The following is an 18,825-nucleotide window of genomic DNA, read 5'->3' on the forward strand; positions in this document are numbered from 1 at the left end:
TCTATCTCATCCATTAATTTACACCTTGTGTTTATCAAGGAATATAACTTATCATTTTAAGAAACGCCTGCACACGTGTGTATTGATTCTGCCTCTAGAGAAATATATAGCGTGCATTTATCTGGCTACTAATTCATGCATGTTTTGTTTGGCTTCACCTATCTTTACTTTGTCTTTGCTTTTATTTTTAAGATTTATTTTTAAATATGTGAGTTGTGTAGGTACATATATGTGATGTGCAGGTGTCTGCCTGCAAATTCCAGAGGTATCAGACATCCTGGAGCTAGAATTCCAATCAATTATGAGGCATGGGTGGTGGGAATCCAACTTGGGTCCTTTGAGGGAACAGGACCTGCTCTTCACCACCAAGTCGTCTCTCCAGCTCCTGCCTCAATTTGTTTTTGTAATTGCCTCACTATGAGTTAGCCCAGGCTAGCCTTGAGTTCAGGTTCTTATTACCTCTGCCTCCCACATGCTGGGGTTAATCTTGTCCTTACTGGTTTATACCAGTGCCGTAGTGTCCTGGGAGGAGCAGGCATTTTAGACCTGCCTTTCCCTCAGACCTTGAGAAAGTTCATGTTGCCTCTGTAAAATGGGGATAAAAGTGTATGTTCACAGGGTAACTATAAAACTTGGCACACAGTATGTGAAACTTCTATATGAAGTGCCATATATTAGCAAAATAGCTTAATTGGAGTACGATTGGTGTTCAATAAACCTCATGTTGAACATGTTCACTTTATACATTTAACAAGGCTAGACCAAAACCAAACAACAACAACAACAAAATCTTCCCATTCGCAGGCTTTTAATCTCTTCATTTACCTGTTAATTTCTGAGCTAGTGTTTGTTTGTTTGTTTGTTTGTTCATTGTAGACAAAACTTTTCTTATTTTTGAAATTAATATAATTTCATCATTTCACCTTTGGTTTTCCTCCTTCTAAGCCCTCCTATATATTTCTCCCAGCTCTCTTTTAAATTCATGATCTCTTTAAAAAAAAAAAACTGTTGTTACGTGCACTCTGTGTGTGTGTGTGTGTGTGTGTGTGTGTGTGTGTGTGTGTGTGTTCCTAAATATTAGTCATATGTATGTTGTCAGAGCTGACCATTTGGTATTAGGTAACCAACTGTGTGCTTTTCCTGAAGAAGATTATTTCTCCCACTGTCAGCATTCCTTAGGTGCCTGTAGTCCTGTGTGTAAGGTTGAGACAGTGTAGGCTTTCTTCTGTCCCCGTAGCAAGTATGTCTGTTGTTGTCCTTGTGCAGTTCATGTTCAGACAGTCAGGTTGGTAAAGGTTCATAAGTGTAGCTTCTGACATTACTAGGAGACATGTTCTCACAGAAAACTCCCGATCCTCTGGCTCTTACAATCCTTCTGCCTCTTCTTCCACTGTGTTTCCTGAGCCTTAGGGACTACAACGTTTTCTAGATGGATTCATCAGGGCTGTGCTCCACAACTCTGAATTTTAGTCGGTTGTGGTTTTCTATGGTGTTCTCTCTGTGTTACAAAAAGAAGCTTCCTTGATGAAGAGTGACGATTGCACATCTTTGAATCTAAGGGAAAAGGTTTAGAATAGAGTTAGGGATGGTGCTGGTTTAAGGTGTGTCTCCAAGATCTATAGTTTTACCTAGCCCTGAGTAGTTGGCTAGGTTTTCAGTACCAGGCATGGTTTTCCTCCTGTTGGGTTGGTTTTAAAGACAATGAGAGAGCTGTTAGTTGCCGCCAAGGTATGCGTGCCACTTCTGCACCTGTAGAGACATTGTGGCATGCTGCTGTTGTGACTCATCAGGGTCCTAGCTGGGTAGGGCTGGGTAGACATTGTGGCTTCCTTCTTTTAGAAATTGCATTGTACCATGAAAGCTAATCCTCAGAAAAGCATTCATTCCAGTTCGTGGCCCTCTGGGCGCTGTTTCTGAAGTGCAGGGTATCTTAGTTACGGTTGTGATTAAGTTAATTGCTTAAGATAAGGTTGTGTCTTAATTAAGGTTACTATCGCTGTGATGAAAAACCATGAGCAAAGCAACTTAGGGAAAGAAGGGTTTATTTGGTTTATACTGTTCACTGTTCCTTTTGGAAGGAAGTCAGGACAGGAACTTAAACATGGAGGTAGGAGCTGAAGCCATGCAGAGGCCGTGAAGGAGTGCTGCTTACTGGCTTGTTCACCATGACTTACTCAGCCAGGTCCACAAGCCTAGGGATGGCACCAGAAACAAATGAAATTGAGGTTCCCTCCTTTCAGATAACTCTAGCTGTGCCACGTTGGCATAAAGTTAGCCAGTTCAGAGGGTAACCAAGGCAACAACAATGGGCTTTATATTTAGGGGGTTAGGTTCTTGGACAGCCTTGACCAACAACTCAATAAAGGACTTCTCAGCCTGGTACTGGGTTTTGTTAGGTAGTCCTTGGCTCTTGCAAGGAGCATTTACACCCCAGATAAGAACATTTCTAAACTGTAAATGTTTATTTATACAGAGAAACACATATATTATGTTTGTTTGTTTGTTTGTTTAGATAAAGAGTTGATAGTATGAGGTGGTTTCATTTGCAGACTTTCTAATCAAAGCATTCATGCATGGAGGAGGTAGTGGCTGACTTTGTAAAGCCTATTTAAAATGATCGATGCTTCCATACTGATGTAGTCAGAATATCTCATTTATTTTTTAATTGACTTTGGCACTAGTAGAAAGTGAGCTTTTAGAATGTATACAGCACATATGTAGACCATGTCAACCTTTGTGCTGCAAATAATTCTAAGAGAACCCATGCCCCTGACCGTGGGTGGAATGGGAAGCCAGGCCTCCAGGATCACAGATCTAGAAATGAGACTCCTCAGTAGTGGCTCTCAACCTTCCTAACGCTGTGACCCTTTAATACAGTTCCTCATGCTGTAGTGACCCCCCCAACCATAAAATTATTTTTATTGCTACATCATAGCTAATTTTGCTACGATTATGAATCATAATATAAATATCTATGCTTTCTGATGGTCTTCAGCGACCTCTGTGTAATAGTCAGTCCCCAGGTTGAGACCCAATGCTGTACAATGAACCTTAACAACAATAATGCTGATTGTAAGGTGGCAAGAGATAACTCCCTTCCCCTAACCCCCGGAGTTCAGAGGATTCTGTATCTTCGAGCTTGGTTATCAACTAGAGTGAAGAATGTTGATTTATTGCCTCTTTAACACTTGTGTGGGTGTTTATGTATGTTCATTATATGGACAGATAGAAAGCCTTCCTGCTAATAGTTTAAAGCCAAATACTGGGCCAATAGTTTGGGGGTGCCTTTATCCACCAGACATTTTTCATCCCTCTCAAGAAAAAAGAACGTATAGGGCCCTGAGTTAGACCCCACCTCAAGTGAATCGGCATCCAGCCGCTTCCAGCATGGTGGGAAGCCCCTCTGTGTTGCCTTCACAGTTAATAAGGCTCTCTTCACCTCTGTGTCTCGGCCAGAGGGGCCCTGCTTAGCCGTTCATGCTCCACGGTGATGGATTACCTCTAGGTCCTGGGGGCCTCATTACCTTCATATTCATCTTCTGCTGGTACCAGATAATGGATGAAATGTAATCGTGTGCCAAAGGACTCCTGAGAAGGAGAATTTGAGAACTCTTGCCTGCTGCACTCAATGCAAGAGTGATTGTGAGAATCCAGAATGATCTTTTGTGGTGAGACTAAATGTATCACGCGCTGTATGACTTCTGATTTATTTTTAAAACATTCCCAGTCCCATCGGCTCCCTTTTAATAGTTTCCTAGAGCCTGTTTATTGTTACAGATGTTACTTTTAAATGAGGTCATCAAGTTTTCCTTTACTTCCAAAGGCAGTGTTTGCCTTTTTATTGCAGGGGTTGGCAAGGTTTGCTTGGAGAACATTGCAAATATCAGATCAAGGTTAAGGCTTCAGATCCCAGGAGGCGAGGAAGGAAGAGGCCTTTTGCGTCTGCACACATTCACATCAGCCAGATATCACCAGAGAGCATGCTCCCTGCATCCTGGGGATGACCTTAACAAGGACGAAGTGCCTGGCCAGAGGCAGAAACAGACTTGATGATCTCAGACCGACTTGAGTCATGTGCCCTTCTTGTTCAAAGTAAAACCTCAAGCATGTCACAAAAACTCTCTGAACCTATTTCCTTGTGTATCTTAAAGATAATAATTGTTATAGCTTAGATTTGGTGTGCCTGCATTATGGGACCTTGGCATGTTTGTGGAAGTGATAGAGAAATGAAAGGCCACTAATTGCTAAAAACATACATGTTCAGAAATACATCAAATCCTGCATGTACTATATTTTGCATAGCTTTGGGGGAGAACTGCCAACAAAATATGACTTACTGCTGATTTTTCATAAATATACTTTAATTGGCCCACAGCCAAAATTGATCGATTACATGCCTGCGGCTGCCTTCTTACTATGTTAGCAGCTGTAAGCCATGTTATCAGACCATAATGCTCTGAACAGCCAGGGTTCCTACTATGTGTCATTCAGCAGAAGTTTGATGCCAATATTCCAAACTGGAAACCTGTGCTGGGACTGGAAGCTGGCCCTTCAAACCACAGAGATATGGGGATATACGGGCACCCCAACACTGCCCCCCACTATGTGCCTGTGGTTTCCTGGCATTCTGGTATAATTCCAATACCTGAAGCCTTAAACATGTTAAGGTTGACTTGCTTTTCTTGGAATTAAGTGGCAAAAGGGCATCAGCAAAAAGTTGGGACACCCTGCTCTGTTGCTAGACTGGAACCTTAGTTTTCTTCACATAACAAAGGTCCCAGATATCCCTGGGGAATCTTTTCCTAGAAGTGGGGCTAGGTGACCAGTGGCACCGTGTAGCTTTTCAAAGGCACAATCACATGTTGTCCCAGCGTGGTCTTCGAAAATGAATCTCAGCGTAAAATGAGAAGTTTATTGACCGGTGGCAGGGTCTTTCCTTTGTGGTCTGAGTGTTTCCAGTGACAGGTGGAAACCGCTCTGTTGCCAGACTCTGTCTCTGCATGCCAGCAATAAAGACAAAACTGACATTCTAACGTTGATCGTGTATTTTAATTGCTGTCTTGTTACCTTTTGGGTTGCCACCCAACTGTTTGTCATTGCTCAGTCCTCAGAGAACATATTGCCAGTGGTGGCAGGATGTATGCGAAATAGATAAGCTTTAAACTGTTAAACCTCACTCAGAAAGAGACGAGAGACAACTAGAGTTGCTCTGGATTCATGGCAACCATCTACTCATATGTGCTAACCTATGCACAGATGGAATGCACTTATATATAGCGTCCTATGCACAGATAGGATGTGTTTACATATACTCTACCCTATGCACAGAGGATAAATGCTTATAGCCTCCACCTTATGCACAGATGATATGAGCTTATGTAGTCCATCCTATGCACAGATGGGATGTACTTATTATACATTGTATCCTATGACGAATTGGAGAGATGACCTTGGCCTCTGGGCTTCCCATCTCACTAAATCAATATTTGTAAGGTGATACTACTACTGTCTTCTCATGTCCCCATCCTTCCACACAGGCTGCATCTTGGGACAGATACCATTTTAAGCAAACCCCAAATGCAGAAATCCACTGTGGTGTGTGCACAATGCATCTCATTGTACATGATAGGTAGGCGGTACTTGTAGCCAACGCTTTCTCATCGTCTGGTTGACCTTTCTTGCCTTTGGATTGCACCCCTAAACCTCATCCAAGCTGCTCATCAGAGATCGTGCTGATGAATTAGTAAAAGACTCAGTGCATATTCAGATTTCCCACAACTAGTTTGTCCTGGGCATGGATTGGTTCTTTTGAGCCTTCCATCCTGCTAAGCAGTCCTGTTCCCATGACAGACCAAGAATAAATGGAGAGTTGATCAAAGTCTAGTGAGCATCAGGGTTATAGATGGAGCAGTGGCCTGGAGGCAACAGCACTGAGAGCCGAAGCAAGAACTTCCTGTGTCAGATCGGAATTCAGTCCAGCCAGCATATCGAAGCATCCTGTCAGGCCAGCACAGGACTGAACACTAAAGAGCCAGAGCAGTGCCTTCTTATGAAGCTCTGGAGGAAGGGAAGCCTTCATGTGTCTGTCCTATTATATCTTTAGTTTGCCCAGGTACTGCTGCTTACCATGTCCTGCCATTCTTCGCATCTGCACTTCAGAACACTAATAACCCTTGATGTTAAGTATGGCATACAAGCATAATATTGTAATTACCTTGTCCTTTTGAATTTGGTACAGAATTATTGGCTGAACAAAGGTGAGAATCAAAAGAGCTGTGTTTGAGATGCCTTTCCACCTGCCAGATGTGGATTTGCATATAATCAGGAGATGCTCACTGGATGCTGTGTGCCCAAGGCTCCAGGCTGGGGAGGGACAAGGTCACATTACTGCTGTCTGCACTTAAAATTGAACCTGAAGGGGAAAACATGGGAGCCGTGCTTACACAGACCAGTGCAAGTGTGATAAAGAAACACAAAATTTGCTGTGCTCACGAAAGCACTCTATGTGGTGGTTTGAATAGGCTTGGCCCAGGGAGTGGCACTCTTAGGAGGCGTGGCCTTGTTGGAGGAAGTGTGTCACTGTGGGGGTGGGCTTTGAGACCCTCCTCCTAGCTGCCTAGATGTCAGTAGTCTTCTCTTTGTCTTCGGAACAAGATTTAGAACTCTCAGTTCCTCCAATGCCACGCCTGCCTAGATGCTGCCATGCTCCCGCCTTGATGATAATGGACTGAACCTCTGAAACTGTAAGCCAGCCCCAATTAAATGTTGCCCCTTACAAAAGTTACCTTGGTCATGGTGTCTCTTCCCAGCAATGAAACCCTAACTAAGGCACTCTCTCTGTGGACTACTATTTTTAATCTCTCATTTTCTCATCTGTAACATGGAAATTAGACCACATATTTGTATTTGTGCACATGTTAAATGCAATACCCTGAAGGCTACTGTAGAGGTAAAGTCTACCATTATTGTTGAGAGTCACATCTCAACTAGAAAAACAAATCTGTGTCTGGGCCACATGGGTGCACAGAGCTGCTCATACTCAGAGCTGTGTGTGCGCAGAGCCGTGTGCATGCTCTCCAGATCACATCTCAGGCATTCCTGCCCACTCTGTCTTTCCCCACACTCCTCCCTCCACTGTGCACTGCTTTGTGCTCTGCCTCTGTCTCTCACTCTGCCGGCATATTGGTAACTACAGTTAAGATGGGTTCTGCTCATCTTTATGGAGGACGCAGTGCATGGAGCAGTGATCTGTGCAGAGGCAGATGGGTAATAAAAGGATTGAGTTGTAATGGAAGAGGGCAAAGGGTACAGTGGCTCAAAGGGAGAAGGGAGGACATACTGGTTGTGAGGAGAGCCAAACAACTTTTGGAAGCTATTTGGTGATGCATATTTGACTAACCCTAGTATTTAGAAGCTGACACAGGAAGGTTGTAAGTTTAAGGACAACCTGAACTGCATGGTGAATTTGAGGACAGCCTGGATTCCAAAGCAAGGTTTTTATAATTATCCTCTTCTTCCTCCTCCCCCTGCTCCTCCTCCTCCTCCTCACCATCATCATTATCACTATCACCACCACCGTCATCATCATCACCATCATTTTAGGGCTGGGGAGATAGGTCAGTAAAAAATGTATTTACTGTAAAAGCATGAGGACGGAACTCAGAATCCCCAGAGTTCATATAATCCCAGGCACAGTTGCACACTTCTATAATCTGAGTGAGGAAAGAGGGGAAGATTGTTGAATTCCTGGAAGCTCTCATACCACCTAACCTGGTGTACACAGTGGCAAACAACAATAAATGACCTTGTTTCAAAATAAGATAGAAGGCAAGGACCAACACCCAAGAACGTTCTGACTTCTACACTGGAGCCCTGGCATGAGTGCACAACACACCACTCACACACACACTGAGTTTTAAAAGTAGAACAAAGTTTAAAAATACAAGAAGTTTCAAGACAGGGAACACACAGGTGAGTATCACTGGAATTGAGGAAACTCCAAGCATGACCCATAGCAGAGACCAGCTACCCAGGCAGTTAGTGCAGTGCAGTGTGATGCAAGTACAGGAGCCAAGGTACCCAGGTCTCAGCGCCAGCTGGGGTTCTTTGGCCAATGGCTGAAGCATATTTCTAAACTCCAAGGCAAGAATAGTACCACAGGATAGAATTGGTTTATGAATGAGACGTCACAAAGTGCCCTTTGTGTCAGCTCTGGGGACATAGGAATCCTTCTACCATTCTCTGAGTACCCGGAGTTCCGAAATGATGTGGTTCTGGCCCTTCAGATACCATCTGTGCTGTTTCCATTTCTCTGGAATGAGACTAGGGCAGGCTAGGTCAAAGTCACAGATCTAGTCCCTAGAGACAAGGTCTATTAGCAGTTTCCACGGTTAGAGAATGAACCGCACGCCATCAAGTGTATACTAGCCCAACAGGGACCAGCCCCATGAGACAACAGATTAGTGCAAATGAATCATCTATACTGAAAAGAATAGTCCAGGACACAGAGTGTCGCCCTACTATGTGAAGAGTAATAGCTTCCACTGAGGGAAACGTTATGCTTCCTATACACAAGACATTTTTTTTAAGAGGCAGAAAGAAAATGTTTCGTAGGAAATTTACGACCTATCTGGTCGGGTTTTTTTTTTTCCATCTTACAAGCAGTTTATGCAAAACAGATGCCTGAAGAGCCATGCGTGCACCCCTGTGGGCTCTGTGGTTATATTTCACTCTTCCTCTTTCAGTTCTCGCAGACAACCTGAAATCTAACCCTGGAATCAAGTGGCAATATTTCAGCTCAGAAGAAGGAATTTTCACTGTCTTCCCAGCACACAAGTTCCGGTGTAAGGGCAGCTATGAGCACCGCAGTCGGTATGCTGACTTCCTGCGCAGGTCATTTGTCGCTGACAGTGATCTGCAGGGAGGGGCGGGCTGTGACGCTGGGTAGAGGACTTGCTCAGTTTGGGCAAGACCCCAGATTCCAACCTCAGCAGTGAGGCCCACACGCAACAGAAACAGCTCTGCACTAAATCAGAGCGTAGGTCCTGAAACTTTCCCTTGCTCGGAAATAATGTCTATACTTGATCATGTGAACGTGCCTGTGCTAAGGCCGGGTGCTGGTAAAGCCCCGAGTTTTCCAACAGCTGTCTATCACACCAAGCAAAGCTATGGGTGGGGATTGCTCAGTGCGCTTAAAGTTCCGTGCTGTGAACATTTGTTGAAAGAGACGTGACAGACAGCACCTTCTCTACCGTGTGCCCTTCCCTGGAACATAATGCGGTACATGGCAGTAGAGTTTGTGGCTAACTTTCCTTTCTCAGAGAACGGGCTTTACACTTTTGAAGTGTACTGCCCACCTTAGCTACTGCAAGCTCTAAGGCTGTCCACAGCTTTGGGTTAAAGATCCCAATCGCCCTGTTTCCAGAGGGAAAGGAGTGATGAGACCATTTGTAAAACAAGGCTCATCAATTCACAGAGCCCCTAGGCAAAGATGAACTCCTTTGAGCCCCAACAGGTTTCCTTTGGCTGTGTCTGGTGTTCAGTGCCTGGAGGTTGTGGGAGAGGCCCGTTCTCCCCCAACAGTCCCTGGAGGATCCCTTCATCTTCCTTCAAATTGTATCTAGGATCTTTCCCTAAGGGTGGGGAAACTTTGCATGTTTTTCAAAGGAGGGAGGGAGGAAAGTAAGGAGAGAAGCTTGCTATTATTTGTATGGTTTTCATCATCCTCACCCTAGATATTCTGATAGTTACATGCCATGGAGACTTGACCAGAAATCATGACTCTGGTATCTAGTTCAGCGGTTCTCGACCTTCCTAAGGTTGGGACCCTTTAATACAGTTCCTCACGTTCTGCCGCCACCACCGCCCCCAGCCATAAACTTATTTTCATTATAGTTATTTTATAACTGTAATTTTGCTATTGTAATGAATGGTAATGTAAATATCTGTGTTTCCCAATGGTCTTAGGTGACCCTGTGAAAGGGTCATCCAACGCCCAAAGAGGTGGCAACCCAGAGGTGGAGAACCACTGGTTTGGTTGGTGAGCAGAAGCTCTAGGGAAACAGTTTAGGTGGCAGGCTGCCTCGGTGTGTGGGAGGGAGGGCAGGGTCTTATCAGGAGCCAGCTCTCCCCTGCAAGTCCCAGCCGGAGTCTGCCTGTAGTGAGGCTGCAGCTTTGGCTGGCTGACCTGTTTCCCTCCTCAGAGATTGCCAGGCCCGCCTCTTGACTTGTCTCAACTGGTTGCCTTTGCAAACTCTATCCAACCCTTGGAAGACTCCATTGGGTTTCAGAGCACTGCACCAAGAGAAAGGAGCCAGTGAGAGGAGTCAAGCTCTCGGGTCTGTGCCCCACCCCCATTTATCTATGTAACAGACAGTGCTGTTCATACGCCCCCACTAGAGCTGTTTCAGCTACAGCGGCTTGCCTTTTCTTTGGGTGGAGTCAGTTAAGACAAAGGCAATAAATCATTTTAAGGAAAATCCTCTCCCCGAGTTAGAAGCACACACGCAAAAACGAGAACCATTGGACAAACTGCCTCAGTGTAGGGCTGGGCAGGTGCTCTGCTGTTCTGTCCCTGGTTCATCCTGAGGCCGCCTCTCCTGGATTCGCTTTCTCTCACTCCTCCACTGCCTCAGTGGTCCTGACTGGTAGTCTTAATAGAAGACTTTTGACTTGCTGACAGCTAGTGTGAATTTGGCCAGATTTTAAGGGCTGTTTTTTGGTACTTTGCCCACGCTCCTTAATTTTTGCACCCAGGCTTTTGTGACTCACTGGAAGCTCACATTTCACAGAAAATTCTTGTTTTGGAGGTGTCAATAAGGGAGGGGATTCTCTTGAGACTGATTTGCTTTCTTCAACCACCCCTAATTCACTCCAGGTTTAAAATGAATAGAGAGCTCATTAAACCCCTCCTGTCCCACGGGGGTGGGGCTGGGGGTGGGGGGGTCAGCTGCTTTGATCAGATGCAGTTCTCCCCTGTGGCTTCTGCAGCTCCCCTCTTTCTTCACGCTGGCAAACAACCTGGCAGGAAGAGTGGCTGTTGCAGGCTTAGACAAATTTTGATGATGTAGTTTTGAGAGATGCTCAGCTCGGGGCCTTTGGTAGCTGGCCTGAATGAGTTGCTGAGACATAGATAGGAAAAGGGGTGTCTTTCCAGGGGTGTGGTATATGTATGGGAAGAGAGAGGCCAGTCTGCCATGCAGAATTGCCCAGCACGAGTCCCGGTCATAGGCTTTCTCACTGTTAGCAAAGCCCCATCTATTCTGTTTGTAAAGTAGAAGGCCGGACAATGGCAAAGTGAGCCGTCTTCTCACTCTGGAGCAAGTCTGTATAGCCTGAGGGGCCAGCAGTTCACTTCCCAACGCAGGTGAATAGATGGGAAGCCTGGCCTTGTGAAGAGAGCTGTGGAGCAGGAGGAAGAAGCCAGCCTCTCTGAAGCTGTGCTCTCATCTTTAAAGTCAGAAGTTCACACTGCTGTCCTCTCCAATGTACCCCCTTCCAGTCTGAGCTCACTCCAACCTGTACCATCCCCCAGAAGAACACGCACAGACACACTCACACACAAACACACCAGTGCACCCACATGTCTGTAGTGGTCACAGCTCTGTTGAGACCTTTTTCCTCTCTCCAGGCCCATCTATGTCTCTACCGTCCGTCCACAGTCCAAGCACATAGTCGTGATCCTGGACCACGGGGCCTCCGTCACTGACACCCAGCTCCAGATTGCCAAGGACGCTGCTCAGGTCATCCTTAGTGCCATTGATGAACATGACAAGGTGACTATTATCCCAGTGACTCTTGGGGGCATGAACGCTGTCTTGAATATCTTCAGCACTTACTTTTGTTTCATTTTGTCCAGTCAGGTTCCTCATAGTGACAACGCAGTTAACAATGGGCCCAAGAGCATCAGTGGTCCTGTACAAACGCTCATGTAGCCTGAGGGTTTCAATTTTCCATCACTAAAGACTTTCTTTTACTAACTTCACTACTAGAAACAGAGACCACACCATACCCTTACTCTGGTCTTCAGTTTAAAAACCAAGAGAAGGAGCTTTTGCCCAGGTCTTTTTTCTGCATGAATGTAGGGAAGAGCTTTTGTTGTTGTGATTTGTATGTTATATGCAAACACTGTACTGCTACTGCATATTGGCTCGAAGGCCAAAGTCTCGAGTTCTCTCCTGTACAATTTCTTTTTCAAATTTGACAGGTTGATGAATGCAGACATTTTTAGTTTTAAGCTCAGAACCTGTTCTTCAGGCCTTCTCCATGAGCTCTCCTGTTATCTGAACATTCAAGTAATGACTGAGGCAGGAGGACTGACTATTTGAACCCAGAAGTTTGGGGTCAGCTTGTGTAACATGAGGAAAATTCACTCTCAAAAACAAAACAAAACAAAAAGTATTTGTTTGTGGGTTTTTATTTATTTATTTATTTTCTTAAACAAACAAGCAAAACCTTTTAAATAGTAGAGAAAAAAGTCACTGGGTGTTTTTTGTGTCCTCCAGATTTCTGTGTTGACTGTGGCAGACGCCGTCAGGACCTGTTCGTTGGACCAGTGCTATAAGACGTACCTGTCTCCGGCCACCAGTGAGACAAAGAGGAAAATGTCCACATTTGTTAGCAGCGTCAAGCCCTCCGACAGTCCCACCCAGCATGCAGTAGGGTTTCACAGGGCATTCCAGTTGATTCGGAGCACCAGCAACAACACTCGGTTCCAAGCAAGTACGTGCACTCATGAGAGATGGCCATGGTGTTACAAACTAGGTTTGGAAGTAGAGGGGAAACTTTAAAATTGATTTTGGATAAAAATCATTCTCTGCCATCTAATGAGGTGTTCTCATCTTGGCTGCTCCACCATAGTCAGTCTGTGGGTACTCCAGACTCCCAGAGCCTCCTCTTCCTGCCCCCTTATTAAGAACACATCCTCCCCCACTTCCCAAGGGAATGGCCACATCCTCTGTAATGTTAATTGGTGGCTTTGCCTCCTGTGGGCTTGCAGCAGTCTTGTGCTAGGACTCATGGGCACCCAAGGGGGCAACAGGGACTCTTGCCTTGATCCCCTCCCTCTCCTAGCCAGCTGTCATTTAAACGAGCACACCCTCCCCATACAAAGGCACTCTGATTTAATTTTCCTGTATTAAAGAGAAATCTGGAGTAAGGATGCACATTAAAGGAAGGGGCGGTTGAAATAGGACTCGGCTTTGAAACTTCTCAAAGGATTCTTTTATTTCCCTTTATCCTTGAAAATCTGTAGCTATTTTTCTTTATTAAAAAAAAAACTCATTCTGTTTAGATGTTTGAGTTTTGCTTTCTTTTCTTTTCCTTTTTTCTTTTTTCTTTTTCCTTTCTTCTTCTTCTTCTTTTTTTTTTTTTTTGAAATACAGCCCAGCCTGCCCTCCAGCTCTCCATCGGTTTGCCTCCATATCCCCACCAAGTATTGCCCAGTTTAATATATCCTATTAAATAAATTTAAAGTATATTTTCAAGCCGTTCTGTGTACCTGCATCTAAAGACTTAAAGTCAGACAGTGGTGATTGTTGTCAAGCCTCGTGCCTGGTGCCCTGGCTGACTAGTGGCTGTACCTTGCCGTGATAGACGCCACATTGGTTTATCTTTGCCATATTCCATCCTTAGGAGCATGTTCTAGCTTAGGTCCAAGCAGACAGGGAAGCGAATGACTCTGGAGACGTTGGCTGCGTCTTCTCAGACTCTTGCCTATGGGCTCGAGCGAGCACCACCCGCACACAAGCCAATGTTGTGGACTTAATGTTCAGCTGCCCACAGTTCAGTGAGGCCAGCGGACTGTGCTTACCTTATGAGTGGTCCAGCTAGATTGGTTAGTTTACCAGTTAGTTTTTGTCAACTTGGCATAAACTAGACTTATCCAGGAAGAGGGAACCTTGGGGAGTTACCACCATCAAATCATCCTATTTATGTCAATAGTCATTCTCTTGATTAATAACTGATGTAGGAGAACCCAGCCCTCAGTGGGTGTCCCCACCATTGGGCAAGTGGTCTCTGAATGATTTAAAAAAAAAAAAAACCAGATGGAACAAATCAGCCAGTATGCCATGTTCCTCCTTGGGTTTAGTTCCTGCCTCCAATTTCCTGCCCTGAGTCCCTGCTGTAAGGGTAAATAAACCCTTTCCTCCTCAAGTTGATCATGTTTCCCACAGCAACAGAAAATCAACTAGGATAGCCGGTCTGTCAGAGTCCCTCACCTAATGTGTTCTCTCTACCCCACTCGAGTTAGCAACCTGCCATTAAGAGTTCCTATCCAGTTTTGATTGCTATCTTGTTCACAAAAAAGGAGAGAAATGTTAGGCTAGCCGTGGCAAACCCAGATGCCTGCAGTACCCAGGCAGCCAGAGAGATGGTTCTGAGCATCGCTTGCAGGGATGGGCACGGTGGAGGAGCTTGCTTCACCAGGGCAGGGGGCATGAGCATGGCCGCATCCTCTGATCCAAGAGAAGGCAGAGATCTGGATTTCTTCTGTGATGTCTGGATTTTCAAATGTGAATGTCCTTCCTACTTTAAAACGTTATTAAACCTCATCTTATGAGCCTTCCTGCAATGCTCATTAGCAGAAAGCATGGTCTCATAAGAGGCATTTCTCCTTGCTTTTGTTTGTTTGTTTTGTATTTGTGTCTTATGTTGGCAAACAAAACCATAATAGGAAGACTGGCCATCAAAAACCTGGGCAGGTTCTAAAACACTGGTTCCAAAATGCTCGGAGCTTTTGTCTTTTAGGACAAATAAGATTCTGCAAAAGGTTTTAGCTTGCAGTCCCCCCACGTCATGGACTCTATTGGCAACTGAGAAGAAGAAGAGCCCAACTTGGTTTGTGTGGGTCAAGGTTCCAGGCATGTCCACTGTCCGCATCATAGTGGCAGGCTTTGTGGTATCCCAAACAATATTAAGAATTTGGAGCTTTGGCTTCAACTCCAAACCTTTTCTGACTTTGTAAACCATGGGAAGATTGATTGGGATGTCTGTAAGTGGCCTTATTTGGAATGGGATATGACAAAAAGACCCAGGATTGACAAAAAGACCCAGGATTGACATTAGCTGTCATTATTCTGACCCATCCCTATGACACTTTCTAGTCCCTGCCCATTTAGAGCAGTGAGATCCCTATAGGATTATTGTAAGAATTACCTGTTGATGGAAGGGGAGCATCTGCCCACATCAAGTCCCAATAAACAGGGGCCAGACTTTAGTAATTTATGTGGGTTTGCAGTGATTCATCTTTTACCAAAAGTTTTAGAAGCTAAAACTTTTATCCAAAGTGGGGTTCTTCCCCCTCCACCCACCCCACCCCCACCCTCCCCTAACCCTCCCTACTCCTACCCCCATCCCCCCTTCTTCTACCCCCCCACCCCCTACCCCACTCCCATCCTCCACCCCCTATCCTTAGTACCTTAGTAGATCCAAAATAACCCTTTAGGTGATGCTTCCTTTGCTTTTGTTTGTGTATGGTTGTTTAGAAGATCACCTCATAGCAGAAGGAAGATTATTGGGAGTATGGATCTGATTGTATGGCCAGGGCTCAAGTTTGAGTTGCTTTTCCTCTGATATTGACTCCAAGACATTCTGATGGTGTCCTTAAAGAGACAGTCCCTGAGTGGAGTCTTCACAGTATATTTTCTGTCAATTTATGTGCTATGACCTGCTTTGCCCCAAATCTCTAAATTTAACCATTTCTAACTTTACCAGTGTTTTAAATTCCCACAAGTAGGTGACTCTAGAGAAGGTCCCACTGAACAAAAAGCCAAGACAGACCAAACGCAGTAAAACTGCTGAGTGACCCCTCTACACTGGGACTCAGATCAGTGCCCTCCCCTCAGCGAGCTATGGGGAGAAGGAGGCAGAAAGATTGTAAGCACCAGAGAAGAGTGATGCCACCAAGAACACGGTGTGTTCAAGACACAACAGGGCTGACAGACGAACTCACAGAGGCTGTGGCAGCATGCACAGGGCCAGCACAGGCTCAAGCCAGAGTCTTAGCAACAAAAGGGGGAAACAGACACCAGCTCCCCAACCAAGACGCTATCTCCAAGTGATGTCTACTTACAAAGGAAAAACAAGTTTTCTCTACTGGGTCTATTAAACATACTTAAGGGCAGGCCCCTTGCCAGCAGTAGATCACCACCTTGAAATTAAAACTCATTTTTTTAGACATTTTGTTTCATGTTCCTCTGAGCATTTTTGTCTAACTAATCTTTTGCTTATATATTATGGTTTCTGATTTTGTGTTTTATGGGTTTTGTTTTTGTGTATATGTTTCTCATGCTTTTTCTTATTTAATGATGGTTTGAGTGTTTTTGTTTCCCTATTTGTTTTCTAAAGAGAGAAAGAAAGGGCATGGAGTTGGGTGGGTGGGGAGGGGTTGGGGGAACAGGAACCAAATCAAAATATATCGAGTAAAAAAAAATGTATCTGCTAAATGCCAATGTAAAAACAACTTCAATTTGACTCAGTTGGGGACTGTATGATAGTGTAATAGGGTCTGAGCAGATCTAAGAAGGATTGTGCAAAGTATGTTTCCTATTGTGGGATGGAAGCAAAATGTGCCCAGGTGCTGCAGGGAAACGGCACCTGCTGGCATCCCTAACCAAGAAGCTGTCTCCAATTGACATCTACTTATAAAGGAAACACTAGCTTTTCCTATTGGATATAAGGGGACTTAGGCGTGCTAGCTTTCCAGTCACTGCCCCCTGCTGTAAAACCAGCTCCTATGACAGCCACAGAGGCAGTGGGCAAAATGAAAATCGAAAAGATTCTATTTAGAAGCCAGTCTAGGTACATCTCGGAACCTATCACCAGTGGGACCGGGGCTGAGAAGAGTTGGTTTATGTCACATTGTGTCACCCTGTGATAACAACTGTACCCCTCCAGCAGGAAAGTGGAACCATTTTGTTCTGTGCATTGTTTGACACTTATTTCCAGCATGGTGTTTAAATAAGATACTTCAGACTCTAATAAAGCAATACACAGCAATATAGTTACAAACCAAAAGATGTTGACATCTAGTATTAATGTGGGCGTTTTGATAAAACTTAAGGATTTTATTTTTTCATCAGCCGCACTTTCTGACCTCAAATGACTGAATAAAGAGATTTACAGTTGCAGTTAGCAGTATCCAAGCAACTTGATTGGCTCTGCTAGTAGTAAACAGTGGGTGTGTTCATTATTGGTCAAATTTTCTTAAATTTAGGTTGGTTGTCTACAATATTGACACTATGTAAGTTATTAATCTCTGCACATTAATGAACAGTTCACAACCGAAAATGGAAGTTTACAAACTGTGAGAGTTAAGGTATCACCCCTAGGATACTTTTAATGGTAATTGTATGTGTTAAGTATCACTTTGTAACAAGTAGCACTAACAGTGGCCCTGACAGTCCATCACCTTTGATGCATAGAGCAACAGGGAGGCTGCCTGCCGTGGTTACTCTAAAGTAGCCCCAGTGAAATGACCGCAACAGGACCCATAGAAATACGTGCATATACAAATATTTCTCCACACCGCAATAAGATTCCCTACAGGGTGTTCAATGCTATCTATTGACTCAAAGACTTTTGTAAAGAAAAAAAATGCAGAAACCCTGCTCTTTTACATCCCTCCCTTTTTTTTATCTGTAGTGGTAGGCTTTTCATCATCCCCTCCCTCCTCCCTCACCCCTACCCCTACCCCCAACACACACACACACACACACACACACACCCTGTGTCTATGTCTGTGTGAGTACATGCTCCAGCCTGCTGTCAGGACGTGTTCCTCAGTCACTCCTTCTCTTTATTTTTTGTGACAGAGTCTCCTACTGAACTTAGAGCTTGTCCTCTTGACAGGCTGGCTAACGTGCACTGGCCAGCACTGGGACTTAGTTATATATACCAGCACATGGAGCTTTTAAGTGTTACCTTTGAAATCCACCTTACCCGTTGAGCCATCTCTCTGTGACTCCTGAGCCAGCCCACTCTGGGGAAGGTCTCCTCACTCAATCACAGTTGCTTCTCACTTATCCATTGGCCTGATTTGGAACGAAGTTTGAATTATAATCCCAAGTTGTCTTCAGGCCAGTGAAAGGCGTGCACACCTAGGTGTGTATTGAGGGTTTTTCTTGTTTACCTTCCTCATTGTGTCATCTGTCTTTGTTTACCTACCTGTTAATTCAGGTGATCAGCCATTCCTCCTAGCGCCCTTGTGAAGTTGGTACTGGCGTCCATCCCATTTTCTAAACATTTCTCCATATGTACCTATGAAGAGGTCATGACCTTTGCCTACATGACCCTAACACTAAGCATACAGTAGCAGTTTAGAACATGGTGTGGTGTTTCTACATCCATAATTTTGCTCTGCTACACTGACAAGCTTTCAAAATCAAATGTATTTGGCCGTAGCTGGATTCTGGCAAGTCGCTTTGCATGTATGTAGAGACCTAAAAGACTTCCACCTTAAAGCCAAGTCCCCCCCCCCCAAATGTGGCTCTTATTAATGGCCCTGTTTAACTGAGGACAGGATAAACCGAATCCTTGTCTCAGAAGCTGGGGAGAATTCCTTTTAGGCTGGTTTAAATGAACACAGCGTGGGCACCTGGAGGAAATCGCCGTCTTTCATCTGGTAAATGTGTCAGGAGCGTGTTTGCACTGCAGAAGAGAAGCCTTGCTGTCCAGAAAGCAAGGGATGCAAGGGACGAGGAATTAGCAAGATGAAAGTCAGGAAATGCATCACATGGGAAAGGCACAGGACACAGGGCCAGGCAGGTCCCCTGGGTGGGGACATTCAGGGAAAACGGAACAAAGACCCACACAGCTACCTCCAAC

The 18,825-nt window shown here is 44.8% G+C and overlaps 1 protein-coding gene across 1 annotated transcript in view; it reads left to right on the top strand.

Annotated features, from left to right (window-relative positions):
• Positions 1-18,825, top strand: part of Cachd1 (cache domain containing 1) — a 225,545-nt gene that overhangs the window by 161,859 nt on the left and 44,861 nt on the right. Inside the window, exons 5-7 of the mRNA XM_052176841.1 lie at positions 8,745-8,871; positions 11,630-11,774; positions 12,504-12,720. Of these exons, the coding sequence (XP_052032801.1) occupies positions 8,745-8,871; positions 11,630-11,774; positions 12,504-12,720 (489 nt within the window). The remainder of the gene's footprint in view (positions 1-8,744; positions 8,872-11,629; positions 11,775-12,503; positions 12,721-18,825) is intronic.

The sequence above is a fragment of the Apodemus sylvaticus genome, chromosome 3 (genome assembly GCF_947179515.1).
Source record: "Apodemus sylvaticus chromosome 3, mApoSyl1.1, whole genome shotgun sequence".
In the NCBI taxonomy this organism is placed as follows: Eukaryota; Metazoa; Chordata; class Mammalia; order Rodentia; family Muridae; genus Apodemus; species Apodemus sylvaticus.